General features: G+C 30.4%; 2 protein-coding genes and 1 long non-coding RNA gene across 3 annotated transcripts; all 3 read right to left on the bottom strand.

The window, feature by feature from the left end:
* Positions 1 to 3,736: 3,736 nt before the first annotated feature.
* On the bottom strand, positions 3,737 to 12,124 carry LOC145579012 (alcohol-forming fatty acyl-CoA reductase-like). Its single transcript, XM_081636298.1, has 10 exons — positions 12,017 to 12,124; positions 11,816 to 11,919; positions 11,540 to 11,739; positions 8,370 to 8,470; positions 7,814 to 8,006; positions 6,825 to 6,986; positions 6,525 to 6,606; positions 4,570 to 4,836; positions 4,090 to 4,220; positions 3,737 to 3,887 (listed from the first exon to the last, which is right to left on the bottom strand). Exons 1-10 carry the CDS (start codon positions 12,093 to 12,095, stop codon positions 3,737 to 3,739), a joined length of 1,470 nt encoding a protein of 489 aa, XP_081492424.1. The 5' UTR covers positions 12,096 to 12,124.
* Positions 12,125 to 14,309: 2,185 nt separating this feature from the next.
* On the bottom strand, positions 14,310 to 17,552 carry LOC145579010 (protein WHAT'S THIS FACTOR 1 homolog, chloroplastic-like). The gene is made up of 2 exons (XM_081636297.1): positions 14,861 to 17,552; positions 14,310 to 14,613 (listed from the first exon to the last, which is right to left on the bottom strand). The coding sequence occupies exon 1, from the start codon at positions 17,160 to 17,162 to the stop codon at positions 16,650 to 16,652; it is 513 nt and encodes a 170-aa protein (XP_081492423.1). The 5' UTR covers positions 17,163 to 17,552; the 3' UTR covers positions 14,310 to 14,613; positions 14,861 to 16,649.
* LOC145579011 (uncharacterized) lies at positions 14,310 to 17,683 on the bottom strand. Its single transcript, XR_014098970.1, has 2 exons — positions 17,544 to 17,683; positions 14,310 to 15,198 (listed from the first exon to the last, which is right to left on the bottom strand). It is a non-coding gene; the product is annotated as an uncharacterized LOC145579011 (long non-coding RNA).
* Between the last annotated feature and the right edge of the window lie 1,092 nt (positions 17,684 to 18,775).

Raw genomic sequence — 18,775 nt, 5'->3', positions numbered from 1 at the left:
AAACCGCGCACAAGACGTACCGTTGCGCTGCCCATAGAAACACACCTGAATCACTTGCGCTGGGCAGGCGCGTGCAACCCATTCAGATGTGCGCGACACCTGCTGCGGCAGAACACTCGAAACCCTAAACACACCCATTCCCTATAAATAGAGGCTTAAATAGACAAAAAATAACCCGAAACACTGGCAGAAACTTTGTGAACTTGTGTACTCTCAACCCTCTTGTCCTAAAAGCTCACCCCTTTTATTACTTGTTACTAAGGTGGAAATTCCTGAACAAGAAGGAGTCCATAAGTGTTCTAAACGAAGATCTAGCAAGGAAAAATGGTAAATTCCTGAGTACTTAGACCAATCATCTTTTCCTTTTTTGTTTAAATGAACCTTTAATTGATTAATTAGTGTTGTTTGATCACTTTAAACAAACTTTTAATTAATTAATTTCACATAGTATCTTGCGTTAAATAAAGAATAAAATTGAATAATTAATTATTATTTGATCACTTAAGACAAGGCGAATATTGTTTATTTATTGTTCTTTTCACGAATATAAATTAAATAAAGAATAACGACTTTGCAATGTAATTCCTACGTGATTAAATGCTAGTAAATAAAATCAACTAACTTAGTTTATTAGGTATCGGATTGCATATATTGTTTGGTAATGAAATTGTGAAAAAGGAAAAGCTAGTAGAGGCCGCACTAGGGCTAGGATAACGATTTCCCCCCTTAAAGGAAACATTATTTTAGTACCCTCGCTCCCGAACTCATTTCTGGTATAAGTAATTCAGTTTGGGCATGGGTAAACTTACGATTCGTGCTAAATATCCCTTTAACTCTACTTGGGAGAAAGGCATGAACGAGGTTTATGAGTTTTCCTAAAACTCATTGGCGACTCTTTACTAGTTTCTTACAAAAAAGCATAATGATAGGATCAACTCTAATTCAAGGTCCCCAAACAGTCAGGAATTCAAATCCTAATACACCCTAACAAGTGTAAAGTCTTAGGCTTTTAAAGGGCCATGGGCATATAAGGAGAAGGATCCCCTAAGATGGGCACACCCTCCTTAGAAAGGCAATGGTGGGGGCGTGAGGAGTTTGTTTCAGGTGGGAAGTTTGGGAAAGGGGTTGATTATTTTTAATTATTATTATTTTGTTTTTTGTTTTTATTATTATTTTTAAAAAAATAAAATAAACCAGTTAGAAGGTGACACGTGTCAAATTACCTTCTAACATAGGTTGCCATTTTCACAAACTGGTAAAAGGCTTGTTTTGAGCATATGGGGGTTAAAGGTGAGATTGTTTTGGGATTTCGAAAAGGTGGGATTGTTTTGAACAGAAAACCCAAAGGTGTGATTATTAGTTTCCATTTTTTCCTATTTTATATGGTATATTTCAAAAAACTGAACAAAGATTAAGTAAATATTAAATTAATAATTTTATCTAATACACTTCCTGTAATGTTATCATTTCTTTTACCTTTGTTTCAATTTTACTACTTTTACAATAAAGTTTATTTCAATTTAACAAATCATTTTGGTAAGATATATATAAGTATATCCTTTATTTTCTTACACATAAAAGTAGTAATCAATAATAGCACATGTATTAAACTAGATTTTTTTTTATTTATTTATTTTTTTAATATAAAATCCCGTAGACCTTATTTAATTTTACAAAATATAAAGTCTATTGCTTCAATAACCTTGACATTAGTATATATGTATAAAAAAATTACGATGTGCCATTATTCTTGTATTAGTATTGGAATATATTACAACTAGTTTTGTGCCCGTGCAATGCCCGGGTTGTTTTTAAAATTTTAAGATAAACTCTTTGTCCCAATTACCTACACTTAACACTTATCATTGACACAAATCATATTTTATGAAAAGACACAATCTCTTTTGATTTAAGATATTTTGAGATAGATACCATTAATTTATGTGATAATGAATACTACCCTCGTTAAATGTTATGTGCAACTTTGGGGTATTATTTGTGAGATATAAAATATTCCAAAGTTGCACATAACATTTAACGGAGGTATTATTATAAAAACAAACTCCGTATCTATTCAAAAAAAAAAAAAAAAAAAAAAAAAAAAAAAAAAAAACAATCTCTGTATGTGAAAACAATGGTGTGCTTTTTACAGTTTCAGTAGTATGATGATTTCTATATTATTTCAATCTGCAACCCATTAATTAATGGTCAACAAACAAGTAAATTTGCAAAATAATTATATTTGTCAAATAATAAATATATTACAACTGGATGTATTATAAATGTACTATACAAACATACACAAAAATTATTAAAACCAAACTAACTTCTAACCTACCTAACAACCTCCATCGAACTTTAAAAATAATTGGATTAATGGGATCATCATACCGCTTTAGTCTATAAGACACCATGATTATTAAAAGGGAAAAAAAACTACTTTGTACATAATTAACTCCAATATGACCTAAAGCATAGTAGTAATTAAAGCTCGATTTTTACTCTTGAAGCAAAAGTAAGGGTATGAAACAAAAATAAGAAGTTAAGAATAGTGCCTAGATTTGTACTGCTAATTATCCGATTAATATAATGTATGATTCCATTTTTTTAATATGTGAAAAGTGTTATAGTAGGTATAGGATATTAGTGATTAATTAGTGCCACACACTATATTTGTAATTTACTATAATTAATGATAAATATTAACCTATCAAGACTTCTGAAGTTTATTACATAGAGTTCGAAGGAAGTAGAATTTGGCTTAATAACAGAGAAAGAAGTTAAAAACATCAAAAAGCTTAGTGTTATGAAAATTACGAATCAAATTCTATTTGATAGTGTTGGACGGCCTTTATAATTTAGTGGTATTTTCTATAGATACGACGACATATAATATTTAAAATATTGGAAGTTTATTGAAGATAAAACTCTAAAACAATAATTTTATCCTAAAAATCTATCTAAAGTTTATTGAATGTAAAACTCTAAACTAATATCCTAAAAATCTATCTACAGTTTATGGAATGTAAAACTCTAAACTAATATTTCTTTTATCTTACAAATCTATCTAAATCTATGTAATATTTTCATCATGCATGTCATACTAATTATTAATTGTTGTATATGTGGCGCGACACTTGGAGTCTCAGACGTCAAGTGTCGTTGTCTCGTGGCCTAGATAAAAATTTAGCTTTATATATTAGTTATATGATATACCGAGAGTGAGGAATAGCTCAAATGGTTAGAGTTTCCTTCTCGATTTCAGGAGATCTTGACATCGATTTTCACCCCGTCCTTGTGGTTATATATATATATATATATATATATATATATATATATATATATATATATATATATATATATATATAGATATTCTCCTTTATTGAAATCCTATGACATGTACTATAGAAATAGTAATTAATCAAATATATATCTAGCACTTTAGAAATTACTCCGTATCAAATTAATAATGATGTAGCTAGCTTATTCAATAACACATGTTGTTATTTATGGTTAAAATATAGATATACTCTAATTAAAAAATATATAGATAGATATATTCCTTTATTAAAATCTTACGTCATTTACAATAATAGAAATAATAGTTAATCAAATATATATCTAGCACTTTAGAAATTCATAATTATGTAACGAGTTTGTTCAATTCGAACGAGAACAAGAAGAGGGGCTAGAGGGCCTTGCAAATGTAACACAAACACCACATAGGCACATACTATTAGAATAGGCATTTAACAATTGATGGAAGGTGGATATTGAAGAAATAATCTTTCCAATTAACGCTTAAGGGATCAAAGTTGAAAGCATCTTCATCTAAACCATTTTCACGGGCAGTAATTCGCAGCTTTTCTGTATTTATATCTGCAAAACTGCAAACCATAAAACTCTTTTTAGTTATTTAGGGGATTTATAGTTATTTTTCTTAAAAAACAAGAAAGGATATCTAATAGAACAAAGCATAACATTTTCCTCTAGTTTTTAAAATCTTTCTATTTTTTTCCCTTACTCTATGTGGTTAAAAATTACTCCATACGTAACAGATAATATATACTGAGCAATTATTCAACTTACATGCCCTTGAAGAATATGTAAGGTTTGTATAATTCCACGAGCCTTGTGATAATTTTCAGTTTTTTCTCGAAGTTAAGCAAATTACTTTGGAAGGTACTACCACCCATTCGACGAAAAGGAAAAAATAAAGCCTATAAAAACATATCAAACACTTTGTTAAGTGTAAAATAAGAGCTGCATATACAAAGCAAGAGAAGTAAAATAAAATATATAATCACGAATCATATCTAATCTACGCATATTTTATCATAATATTATTTTAGGAAATACTATATCAATGTTTATATACAACTTTTAGAATTATCATAATTCACTATGGAGTATATTGTGTTATACCACCTTCGCTAATTAATAGTTACAACAAAGGGATTTTTTATAACTCACAAATAATACCTCTTTATTGTAACTACAAATTAACCGAGGTAATATAATACGGAGTATGTAATTAAACTTCGAATAAATCAAAAATAAATAACTAACCATTTGTACAAATAGGTGCAATATCCAGAAACTGATTTCAAATATCATCACGTTGCTCAGCACCAAACTTCTTCTAATGTTGACAAGGTTACCTTCGCGGTTAGTCCATGGATTTTTAGTGAAGTAATGAAAAAGAATGTCATGCACTTCATTAAAAGATATTGGATTCCTATATGAGCTTCCGACTTGATATACAATCAATTTTGATTGATTTATGTGAGTCTTCATTGCAACAATAATCGAGTTTACAAACATATCCGCCGGTATCTGCATATAGAATCAGGCCAGGGTGAATTAGGGCCTGTTTTAATTTACTGAATTGAGCTAAATTGAACTAAAATGATTGGAGTTGAACTGAACTGAACAGAATTGAATAGAGATGAAATGAATATTTTATGAGAGAAGGAAATAAGGAACTGAATTGAACTGAACTGATAAGACCAGATATTGTAGGATGACTTGGTAAATTTGGTTCAAAAATTAATTTACTTTCTTTATCCAAAATGAAATTATCCAAACTGATTAGACCACATATTGTTGGATGACTTGGTAAATTTGGTTCAAAAGTTAATTTACTTTCTTTATCCAGAGAGAGAGAGAGAGAGGAGAGAGAGAGAGAGACATCTAAAATGAATGATTATTTAGTAATAACATTTCTGTAATATTGAAACTTAGCCATCTAAAATGATTATTAAGTAATAACATTTCTGTAATATTGAAACTTGTTTATAATCTTTTTTTAAATATTAAACCTACGTAGGATTCGAACAATACCAAAAAAAATGTAGAACATAAAAATAATTTAGAACATAGGAAAAAATTTAGAATATAGACTGAATATTATATTTAGAACATAAGCTAAAAATTAAATTTAGAACAAAGGAAAAAATTTAGAACATAAGTTGAAAAAATTAGAAAATAGGAAAAAAATTTAGAACATAAGAATAATCATGAACATAGGGAAAAATTTTAAAACATAAGCTGAAAATTAAATTCAGAACATAGGCTGAAAAAAAAATTTAAATATAAAAAATAATTTAGAAAATTTGAAAAAATTTAGAATATAGGAAAAAAATTAGAATATAAGCAGAAAAAAAATAAAATAAAACATAGGGTGTTCTTATATAAGGAGGGGTTCTTACCTATATATATATATATATATATATATATATATATCGGGGAAGACTCTCGTGAGAACCCCTCCTTTATGTGAGAACACTTTTTATGTTCTAAATTTTTACTTGTATGTTCTAAATGTTAAATCTGATGTTCTAAACTTTTCTTCAGATGTTCTAAATTAAATCAAATGTTCTAAATTAGCACTCTTAATTATGTTCTAAACTATACATTAGTTAAGTTAGATGTTCTAAATTTTAATCTAAAATTTTTAACTCTAAATTTCAAAACGTGTGTTCTAAGGGTTTTTTCTTTTCTTCTTTTTTTAAGGTTAGAAAAAAGAAAACATTAGGCCAGGAACCTTCCTTACGAGGGGAATTCCTAATGCATAAGCTTTTTAGTTATATGATTTAGATTTGAAAGCATATGTTCCAATTTTTACTCGTATATTCTAAAATTTTACTCACATTTTCTATATTATATACTAGGTTTTCTAAATTTTTTATTCATATGTTCTAAATTTTAAATCAGGTTTTCAAAATTTTACTCATATGTTCTAATTTTCATAAATTTAAATTTTTACTCACATGTTCTAATTCTTAAATCAGTTGTTCTAAATTATTACTCACACAATTGTTATAAATTATTACTCATATGTTCTAAATTTAAATTTTAGTCACATGTTCTAAATAATAGATCAGTTCTCATATAAGTATGAATTCTCACATCTATATATATAAATTTTACATTGAAATGTGTCCCAAATTTAATTGTGTCAATTATTTTGAAATTAAGAAAATACAAATATTTCACTATTTGGAGAATAGTAGAAGACTAACCAAGTCCAAAATTGAGCTTCCATTGCCAGAGAACAAACCAAGATATCCTTTTCCATACATTACGGCAATACTATCAATAGTCCTGTCAGGCCATTTTATGAATTAATTAGCTGGTATGGTAAGTTCAACTATCTCCAACATCAATCCATCGAAATTAAATCTTTAATACTTTCTCCGTTTCTTAATATTGAACATGCATGTATTGCTTTTGATACTATTTGCACATGCTAATAAAATGTTAGTAAGAGGATAATTAGTAGTCACATTGATAAGCACTTGTACCAAAAATCTAATACATACCTACAAGCTTCAACCCAGCCAGAAAACGGTTCTTTCAATGTACTACACACAATGGTAGGCCTCATGATTAGCACTGGTAAATTGCCTCTAAGCTTTCCGACAAGCATCTCTCCCATTGCTTTAGTAAATACGTAAGTATTTGGCCACCCATACATCTTTGCCCTATTAATTATGTACTAGTGCATCAACATTAGGCTAAAGTAAAAGTAATAATCTATTAAAAAAATTCAGTAAAAATAAAATTCAGTAAATAGTATTTCATTCCAATAAAAAAATAATATCAATTAAGTAAAAATAATTTCTGTTCAGTTAAAATAAGTAATTTTAAAAAATAATATAATAGAAAATCAGTAAATAATTTTATTTCAGTAAATATAATTTCAGTTCTGTAAAATCAATTTCATGTTAGTAAAAATAATTTAATTTCAACAAAAGTAATTTAAGCGTAGTAAAAATAAATTTCAGTTTAACATAAATAGGGAGAAGTGAATAAGGCGTAAAGTTTCATTTTTGAGTTCATAATCAACTAAATGTATGGATTACGTATCTCAATTAGTAAACCAAACACTATATATGGAAACTTGGGTAGGTATTAGTAAATTAAAGTACATAAACAAAAAAAAACGTTATTTGGTTTGTTATACGAAAATCCAAAGGAAATAATTAATAATAAACGAATATTTAAAATAAAATATTATTTATTTAGCTAGATTTGATGCTGTTTTCTTCACCTAAAATAATAATTAGTAAAAAAAACTTTTGTTTAGTAAAAATAAGTCCATTTTAACAAAAGAAAAAATCAATAATTTTAAAGAACAAATATGTAGAAAATCATTGAATAATTTAAGTTTAATAAAAATAACATGATTTCAGCAAAAATATTTCAATTCTTCAAAAATAAAGCGAAGAGAATATGACCATACATTTAAAAATACAAGTAAAAAATTTGACATATATGTTTTAACGAATTAAATTTAAATAGTTCATACCTTTGACTACCCAAATCCTTCATAGTTTGTCTGATAACCTTTTCAGGAACATTATTGGCTTTAAGAATGCTCAAAGTTTTCGCGACAATCTTCTTCTCATTATCAATGTCCAAACCAACCACACCATTCAAAGCTTCACCCATGACATGTGCTTTTTCCGATATTAAACCTGTTTTCTTTCCACATACATATGCTGAGATATAAAATTATTTAGTTCATTTTCATAATCATTACTTGTTGAACATAATCTATTATATGTATAATAAATGAACCTCAAAACTCCAACTATCAAGCTAGACTTTTAATTTGGTTATATTTAATATGGTATGAAAGCAAGAGTAATATAGATTTTACGAGTTTAAATTTCATTCACCTTTCATTTATTGGCATGAAAACACTTAAGCTACTTGCATACTTTAAACTCAAAGGGATTCTCGTATGAAGAGCATGGTCAAATTACTCGAATATAAATAAATTCAAGAGTATTAGATAGGACTTTTGATTGAGTTAGCTGGTCTTTTACATATATTTAAAAAATAGAAGTTTAATTTCTTACCTGTTGATACATGGATAAACATTTTTATTTTAGCACATGTTTTTGCAAAGTTGACAACATGCTTAGGACCAAGTGTATTCACGCCCAATGCAACGTCGTACCTACACTCATTTAATGAAATAATACGTCATTAGCGTTTATGATTGAGAAATTCTTTGCCTCTTATATCTCGAGTCAAAATGACTAACAATAGTATTCGTTTAAATTGTATATAAATGATCATTTTAATAACAACAAGGAATTATATTGATACTAACAAAATCTTTTGCGTATGTTCGGGCCTGCGGCCTAGAGCCCATCATCGGTTGAAGGGGCCTAGAAAAACCTCTCAACCAATTGCTAAAGGGAGCACTTAATTATTTAATGAAAAATGCTATATATACCCCTTAGTGCTACGTATAAGTATTATATACAGACTAGGAAATAGTATAAATTAAGTAAATTATACGAAGTAAAAAAAATATCGACACTAATTATACTGATTTACGCGTATTTTGATCATAAATCCTAATTTTATACAACTTTCAAGAATGTAATTAATGATTAACATATAACATTACTCTTATCTAATTCTTGTTTGCTTTCAATTCTTTCTATTTAATAGGCCTTTAATTCCCAAAATTCAGCTAATAAAAGCATTAAGAATTAAAGCTGATAGCAAATTCCAATGCAAGATAGAATAAATTCCATTAAATGATAATAAATGAAATTCTCCATAAATGTCTTTAATTCTTTTAACATAACAAAAACTCTCTCCTCTCTTCTCTCTCCTTCTTCCTCTCGCCAAAACGCTAGCCTCTATTGTTGAATTTTGAAGGGGCTTTCATCGGTTTTAATCGGTGGAAAGCCCCAATTCTTGTTTTTCAAAAGTTTTTTTTTTTTTTTTTTTTTTTTTTTTTTTTTTTTTTTTTGTTTACGACAATGCTTCCTCCTTTTGGGAAGAACTTTTCTCCCTTGAAAGAAAGGGTTTCCGATCTCCTTCAAAAGACAAGGGTTTTCCGACCTCCTTCGAAAGACGAGGTTTATCTCCTCTTTTCAAGAGAGAAATTTCTTAGTTTCGAATCCATGATATTAGATCTAATGGATTGTCGTAAAATTATTTTGTTGGTGAAAAAATTATATCAAGTTTTCGAATACAGACAAATGAATCAGAAAGAAAATATCCTCACGGCTACAAAAGATTATTAGATTGTCTCTCCAACAATGTTGTATTTTCCAGCAATATAAGCGGGAAATGTTGCATAGTGCAAGATCTACTCGACGATCGTAGTTTTTATAAAGGAAATTTTTATTTGATTCAATATCTTATATACTTCTCTATTTTCTTTTAAATGCAACACACCCTTTTGACACGCCTTTTTAGGAGATGATTAGACTAGGTAAACGAGCTACTTTATCAAAACAATTTCAGGACCTTATAGAAGGGTTAGGTACTACATGTATAAATTTTCTAGATTAATTTATCTTTGCATTAATTAAATGACATGATGTTGGTTTTAATATTAAATTCTACATTAATTTTTAGAGTGATTAGACTAGGTAAACGAGCTACTTTATCAAAATAATTTCACGACCAAAATTATAGAAGGGTTAGGTACTACAATGTATTAATTTTCAAGATTATTTTATCTGTTTACATTAATTAAATGACATGATGTTGGTTTTAATATTAAATTCTACACTAAAGATATCATAATTTATTTTATCTAGATTAATATTAATTTATCCGTAAATTCTACATTAATTTTTAGAGATTAACTACCTAGTCAACCAAAGATATGATATTGGTTTTAATATTAAAAACGAACGATCCTAATTAAAACTTATTGTAATTGCTACAATTTGTAATAGTCATTGTAGTACAACTATCCATTGACTAAAATCTATTGTAGCATAAAAATTAAATTATTAGATTATATTTTTTGTAAATTGTACTTCCTTAGTCCCTTATTTAGTGGGCATATTTGGGATTTTTTTCCACCGGAATTAAGAAAGTTGTAGATTCTTTAACAATAACGACTAAGAGTACAAATATGCATAAGGAATTAGAGAGAGATAAAGAGAAAGAAAATATAGTTGGTAATTATCGAAGAGGTGGTGAGAAAAAATATTGGGAAATGATGTCAAAAGTGTATAAAAATAAAAGAAAAATGATGACAACTCATAAAAAAGAGTGCAATTTTATCTAAAAGTACACTCTTTAAACAGAAATAGGCCCTCTAATTATGACTATCCAAAAATTGAATACAGCCATACAGGCCTTTAAATAAGAGATGGAGGGAATAGTGATTAATAACCACGCAAGATAAAATTAAATTATTATATCCATCATTATAAAATTTATTAATTCTCTTAAATTTCATTTCATTTTGTTTTCATTACTATGATTCTTATCACATAAGAATGATAAGATTGTGTTACTGGTTTTTTAATAACATGCAAAATGTGATCTTTAACATCAACCCTTTGTAATTTGAATGTAGGCATAAACTTATAAGGATGTGTATTTTAAATTTTCTTATTTCTTAGGAAAATTTGCAAATTGCAGTCCTTTAAAAAAATTGCAAATCGCAGCCCAAAAGTTCTTATAAATTGTAAATTATAAACTAATTTAATTTTTTCATCGTTTGACGTGTCGAAAAATATTTGGTTAAGGTTTTAGGGGCCATTTTAAGCCTAAAGGTATCGAATTGAGCTCAAAATTAGCAAAAAAAAATAACGTAAGTACCTCGTTTTTACAGCAAAAAATAGTTGTCCACAAATCGATATATTTTTGTTCGCAAAACTAGGTTGCGGCTACGTTAATAACTATATCTATATCGTTATTAGTATTGCAGATTTCAAACCATGTTTTGATATGTACACATCTTAATTAAGTCATTTTTTGTGATAAACAAGTACATGTTGATGTTGGACTGACACAACCTTAAGGAACATTTGGCTCATTATCTTTGATTTTACTAGATCCAATCTAACAGAAATTAAATTTCGGCCAATGTGCTCATATATGGGTGTAGAATGGACACCGTCCTTCAAGATATTTAGATATTTGCTAGTTCAATTTCACAATTATTAGATATTTAACACATATGGAGTTATTGGAGTATCAATTCAGAAAATGTTTCTTAATTTATTATTTAAAAAATTAGTGTTGCAGAGTTAACCGTTACCTTTCGTCAAATCTTGTGGTTGCGGCTACGTTGATAACTATATCTATATCGTTGGACATTTCATTTAGCTGATCATCAGAAAGTCCCAAGTTCTCGTCGGATGTATCACCGGCAACTGCACGTATTTTTTCCGACACGATTGAGTCGAAACTCGATCCCCATTTTTCTCTAAGTACTTTGAACAACTCCTTTCCTAACACCTGCATCCACAATAACTACATTATCAGCTATGTTACATTATTACGTAACCTTTGTACGTGATCGGCAAATAAATACCTCATCTTGTAGCCGAGTGTCGGCTGCTTGAGCATCACTAGCCCTTATAAGAAGGTATAGTTTGTTCACATTTGGTTGAACCCGAAGGATCTTCTCCAAAAGAACTACATAAATAATTCATCGTACAAAATTAATACTGTAATAAAGAGAGAGATCAAGGCGGGTAGCTATTAGAAAAGCGAGATTAAGAAGAACACGTACTCTTAGCAATGAAGCCAGTAGTACCAGTAATTAAGATAGTTTTGTTTGCTAAAAACTCCGTTATGCTCCCAAAATCCATGATCAAACTAACAAATACTTATTGGAGAAAATAAAAGCTTAGATTTACAAATGAATTGCTAAAATTAGGTCAAATGGCTCAATCTATTTATTAGACCAGCTAAATAGATATGTCTACATCAAAGGTATGGAAATTCCGAAATTATGACTTTGTTTATCAAGCATGGTCACACTCATAAATTATTTAAAGGTATTAATTTTTTGGTCACATTATACAATTACAATATATATCAGTAACAATGCAATCCCTCTTGTCTGTCTGTTTGTCCTCCCTTCTTTCAACATTAATAAATAACTACAACAACAAAATATTAAAAATGAATAGAAAAAAAAAAAATCAACCGTATTTTGTACTCAGTATAAAAGTTAAATCTATTATCTATTTACTTATACTAAAGTAAATTTGTTTCCTCCTCAAAGCCCCATTTTTTTTTTTTTTTTAATAGGTATAAAGTATATTTTTTTAAAAGGTATGAACTGGAATTAGCTCGGGCACTAACTAGTTAAGTATAAAATTAGAGTCGAAAGTTATACTTTTTTCAGTGTTATGAGTATAAACCATTTTTTTCATTGTTAAGGATCTAATCTACATTTTTTCTGGTCAAAGTTAACTACAAATATACAATGGTAAAAATAATTTTAGTTAGTAAAGTTTAGGCCCTTCAATGAAATTATAAGAAATTGGTATAAATAGAACTAAAAAAAAAAATTACTACATCAAATTATTTGAAACGATTTTACATGATATATGAGTAAAAATTGTCTAAGTGTTACACATAATTTAAAAGGAGATAACACACAGAAATGGAATTTTTAAAAAAACAACAGCTACCTAGTAAATATTGTGTAAATAAAATTCAGTTCACAAGAATCACAAGACACAACTACATGTTCAAAAATATAGTTCACCTTCCAGATTTAGCTACTCCGCATAATTCAAATTGATATAAAAGTACATCCATTTGTCGGCAACTTCCTTCAAGGCACATTAACTCCTCTGCAATTGCAAATGATCAAATCCCAAGACCAGAATCATAAACAAAGATCACATCTTGTCATCTAAAAAGTACTCCGTACCGAGTAAATTTTAAAAAAAAAAAAAAAAAAATACTCCTTATTTAAATAAATGAAATATTTTTCATTTTACGGTCGTGTTCCATTTTTATTTGTGGCCGATTTTTAAAGCGTATAGAACTAGTGAAAGTCTGAAAGAACCATTTTGTTTACCCATCATTATTGAAAATAATAATATACACCTGGGTTTATGTACACGAAAGGGTAATTTTTTGCTCATTTGATGAGTAAATGAACAAATAATTCTTTTGGGTGCACTTTACACCCGGTTGTACAAGACAATCTCTTCATCATTATAGAGTGGTCTTTATTAGAGAACAATAGTTCTTTTTTCCGTTCTTAAAATCGGTATAAAAAGGAAAAGTTAACTAGAATAATTCGAACTTTGTCTCATTTGCCTAAAATAATCTCAACTTTGGATTATTATTTTAATAATATGAACTTTAATGTCAATTCGCTTCCCCAGCCCCACCCTATGAAGCCACCGTAAACCAAGGAGGATGGGGGGCCAAAAACGTTGACAGGAATGGGGAGGGGGCTGAAATCAAGACAAGGGTAGGGAGAGGCAAGACAAAATTGAGGTGGGATAAGAGGAAGGACTACTCGAAGGAGGCTGAAAATGGGACGAGGGAACGTAAGGAAGATCGAAATCGGGACGGGGAAGGTGTAAGGAGGGTAGCCCATCGTTGGGGATCTCATTTCCTCTATGCCCTTATCCCTTTAAAAGCCTAGCAGTACTACATTTTTGACCTATTGCAACCCCCAAATTCATTGCATTAGGTGTCAAAATCTGTGGCATTAGGCCTAATGCAATGGCCATGTACCGTGGCATCTGCTGGCGTTGCAGTAGGTCTAATGCAACGGCATATGGCACGACATCAGTGATCCGTTGCGTTAGATCAATACCTGATGTAACGGCAACATTATTGTCGTGGCATTAGCTATAATACCTAATGCCACGGGTTTCCTATACCTAATGCCACGGTTCATATACCCTAACACAACAGTTCTCTAAACTTATTGTCACACAGGTTATATACCTAATAATAATAATAATAATAATAATAATAATAATAATAATAATAATAATAATAATAATAATAATAATAATAATACAAATAAAATCAGAATTTTCAGAAAAAAAAAAAGAATTTTATTAATATAAATTAAAAGTTTGTACATTGTTTGTACATTGTTATCTATAAGGAAAATTACAAAATTAAATTATCACTAGTTAAACTAAGAAAAAAACAAATAAAAGTTAAAACTTAATCATTTTGTCCCCCAAACAATATTTTCAGCAATTTTGTGACCGCATTATCATTTTTTTCTCCTGCTTCTCCAATTTCTCAAGTAAAGCAATTCAGAACAATTCGGGAAGTATCTTCTTCAGCTTCAGTATCCACCTCTAGCACTGTTTACACATATCCAATTGATCTAAATCCCTTGATAAACAAAACACACAAATAAATCAAAATGAGATTATAGAAGAATCGAGCACTAATAAAAAAAAAAGAAGAAAGGAACATGATGTTTGTTTTTTTCCCCTGAAATTGAAACATAATACTAGAATCGAGTTATTGAAGATGGGAAATCCCCGTCGTAAAAGATCATTTATGATGGCATTTCCCGTCGAGCCCGTCCTAGAAGGAGAAGAGATACACATAATATCATTAGAAGGAGAAGACAAACCTGCTAGCATAAAAGATCAGTGCATCGAATCTTACTATACGCTACTCCCCTCAACTCCCCCCTCCCCCGATCCCGTTTTGTTTGCCTTGATTTACAGATGATCTCACCAATTTTCTATCTCATCAAATCCATCCACCCATAACTAAAATAACAAAACCTATAAAAGGCAAACAAAAGGGGACAGAGGAGGAACATCACTGGAGAAATATTTTTGATAACTTTACTAGTTTTTCACATCAATGCAAATTGGCTTCTTGAGAAGAATCTTATCTACAGAAGCAGTCACCAAAAGTCACCAAAAGTATCGGCCTTGCCACTCCACCGGGGTTGGAGCAGTGCTGGTAAACATCAAACAGAAAACTATGATACTGTTACTCAGCCAACAATGAAATATATACACTAAAATAATCCACGATATAGATTATTCAAAAAAAATGTTTGAACTTTGAAGAGTAATGCTTTGTACCGAGTATAAACTAGAAGAATACACACAACAGATGCTTATAAGCATCAGTTCTTAGTTTAAAGCTGGAAATAAAATAAATGTACCAAGTACAACACTGATGCACTAGAAATATAGTTATGCGTTAACAGTGACCAGTTTGTCCATCATAGGCCTGGCTTAGGCAATACTTATTAACTACAACAACAGAGTTTTATAGCTAAATTTGGACATGTATTTTTCCTACAAAATCAACCAGCAATACAGTTGACAGTATCTTTAGCTAACTAATGAACAACGGCAGTACATATCGTTCAACCAGCTTCCTTCTAGACATTTGGAGAGGACAGCTACCTTGAAATCAACTCCTATGGTTCAATACTCCGATACCATTGAACCAACTCCAAATTAATCAATGTAAATCTCTATACATCAAAATCAACTTTTTTTTTTTTTTTTTATATTTTTTATTAAAACCCTAAAGGGGCAGCTCAAATATCATTACTTAAAGAAAGCAAATCATTCAACAATACAGAGCTAATAGAAACAGGAAAATCAGCAAACCAAATAATACTACCCAACTCCCAAGGAGGCACATGAGCATGAGCATGTGCAACCTTATTTGCATCTCTTCTAATCCAAACCCACAAAATAGAGTAAACTTCACTTGCATTTAAGTATGTGAAAAAGAGTAGTCAGAGTGGATTGATGTCATCTAGCACTGGCAGGAGCAGTACGAGTGTTAGGCAGAGAAGCAGGAACAAGTCCAAAAGGCAAGCAAACCAGCAGTCGAGGTTGAAGACGAGGACTGTAATCAGTTAATTAAAGATGATCTTATAGACCAATGATTTATGATACACATGATAATTAATCTGAAATATGACCCAAAGAAACTAGTGATAGATGGAAAATTCTGTCTAAAAACTAACTCGATCTATTGAGCTATCAAATATAAAGATCATCTAAAATCAAGTGTTCCTTGCACAATGTTAATATGTTATACAAACAATTGCATACAAATATTGGACAGTTCAAAAAAATTATATTAGACAGCAAGTTCAGAAACAAGCAGAAAATTAGAGATTAAAGAACTCATCTTTGAGGATTAAGTTGAAACAATACAGAGATACTAACACCGAGACTAACAACATTAAATCTATTTTATGTCAGCAAACTATAGGCCAAAGATCAGTGTTTGTAACTAAATTTTCATCAGACCTTTCTAAGACAGTAGTAATGATCATGAAGTATACAAATGCATAACACAAGGATATTGCCAACCAAAATTATCTAAAAGCATCTAATTACCCCATCTTTCTTGCTACATCAAGCATATTTTCGTCACCATCATTCACTAATACTGTCGTGACACAATTCATCAGGATGCTGCATTTGAGCAAACCTATATAACCTCTCATTAAAAACAACCTGAGGATCTTTCTGAATCAAATTCCCATTCTCATCATACCCATCCTTCAAGAAAATAACCCAATTCATCTCAGTACTAGCTAAAAAAAACATCCTAGGCTTCTTCTTAAGCATTTGATAAGTATGCTTAGTAAGACTAAACTCCTTAAACTCAACTATATAATGAATAGAAGCCTTCTTCTCCAATGCCAAGCTCAAAAACTCATGTATAACCCCAACCCTATACTTCTCAGCCTCCAAAGAAAGCTCGTGCTTCCACCCATCAGAATACGGCGAAACCAAAGGCAATGTATTCAACAAATTCAACCTCCTCACATCATCATCCTCCAAGTCCAATTCCTTCCCATGTTTCACAGGAAACTTAAATGCCTTCTTCACCTTCTCCTCATCATAAACTCCTACATTAATCTTCACTACACACATTACACACATTACACTATTTTTGATGTACTTTAATCATAATTACACTTATCATTAGACATTATTCCTGATTTTAATCACATTATAACTCAAGATTCAATAAATTAGTCACACAATAAGAAACAATATTCACTTGATTAATACGAGTAATTGGATTTACTTTATGAACATCATCATCTCTCAACATTTAATTTATGATTCGAACAAGTACAACAAGCACACAATAGTGCGACAACAAGTAGTCAGCAGCAATAAAAACACAAAGACAGGCAGGGATGAAATAGCAGGGTAGCAGCAGAGGGAAATACCTGGTAAGCAACAACATCACGACATGCAGTACAAACAAAATAAAAAAAATAATAATAATTATAAAAGGTTGAATGAACATCTTACCCAGGAGCCATTTCAATTGAAGAGGAACTTAGAAATTGCTTCAATGGAGATTAGAGTACGCTTTATTATAGGGGGTGAGAGAGATAGCGAAAAAATTAGAATAATCTTCAAAATCCAGACAATTCAAAGAACAAGAAGAACCCTAATTTTTGGATGTTCTTGTGGCTAATGAAGCTATTCTAGAAGCTTTTAAACTCAAATCCTCCATGGCTGGACTTGAGAAAAACTCTCAACCTTTTGGAAATCTTCGGTCATAATCTCAAATCTAGGCTTGAGATTTGCACCCGAACACAAACCCAGAACCAAATCTAAAGCCTGATTCGTTTTTCAAGCCCGTATTCTTCATATAATTTCCCCAAAAATTGTAATAACCATGATATCATCTTCAAGAATTCCCTTGATGTAGTTTTCGATGCCCGATCTTCGATCTGTTTTCTCAGCGAATTTCTCTTTTCTCGACTATTGGGGGTTAAGTTGTTTGAGAGGATTTGAACCAGATTTATGGTTGTATTGTAGCTGAAAGGACAGAGAATAAGAGGCTAGAGGAATGAGGACATTCAAACACAAGGTTGAATTATTTAGGGTTTCAAAAAAAAAAAAAAAAATTAAGGGGTGTTTGGTTCGCGGATTATAGGTATGAGGTACGAGTTTAGAATGACCAAAACCATACTTTATGTTTGGTTGTCCAAAATATGAATTTTAAACCCATACCTCAAACCCATGAGGTATGGGGTTTAGAAACCTTGGGGGAGGTGGGTTTGGATCATTCCATTCCCTTAGGTATCAAATACATGAAATTAAAGGGGTGATATTCTATTCCAGAATTGAACCAAACATATGGTATTAAGTATCAAATTCCAACCCGATACCACCTTAACCCTATTCCTGATTCCAAACCTATACCACTCTGTGAACCAAACGCCCCCTAAGGGGTATAAAATTTGGGGGAAAATATAAGAGGAAAATTAACGCGCCTGTATAAAATTTTCATATTTTGGCTGGCCGTTGCATTAGACTACCCTAACCTAACGGCTCTGAATCCTAATGCAACGGCCAGTTACATTATGGTGTATCCATTGTATTAGAGGATGCTATTGCCACAGCTAGTATGTATCCGTTGCATTAGATTTGACTACTGCCACGGTATTGCATCTGGCCGTTGCATTAGCTCTACTTCAGCCGTCGCATTTGATAAAAAATGTAGTAGTGTAGGATTATACACTTTTTGGGTG

This window comes from Chenopodium album, chromosome 14 (genome assembly GCF_948465745.1).
Source record: "Chenopodium album chromosome 14, dcCheAlbu1.1, whole genome shotgun sequence".
Lineage (NCBI taxonomy): Eukaryota > Viridiplantae > Streptophyta > Magnoliopsida > Caryophyllales > Amaranthaceae > Chenopodium > Chenopodium album.
This window is presented reverse-complemented; position numbering and strand designations above follow the sequence as displayed.

Excerpts from the sequence above, each read along its gene's own strand:
- LOC145579010 (XM_081636297.1), bottom strand. The coding sequence starts at position 17,162 with ATGTGTGTAATGTGTGTAGTGAAGATTAATGTAGGAGTTTATGATGAG.
- LOC145579012 (XM_081636298.1), bottom strand. The coding sequence starts at position 12,095 with ATGGATTTTGGGAGCATAACGGAGTTTTTAGCAAACAAAACTATCTTA. Across the intron at positions 11,920-12,016 it reads TACTGGCTTCATTGCTAAGA|TTCTTTTGGAGAAGATCCTT; the intron begins GTACGTGTTCTT and ends TTATTTATGTAG. Across the intron at positions 4,221-4,569 it reads TGCACCTATTTGTACAAATG|GCTTTATTTTTTCCTTTTCG; the intron begins GTTAGTTATTTA and ends ATGTTTTTATAG.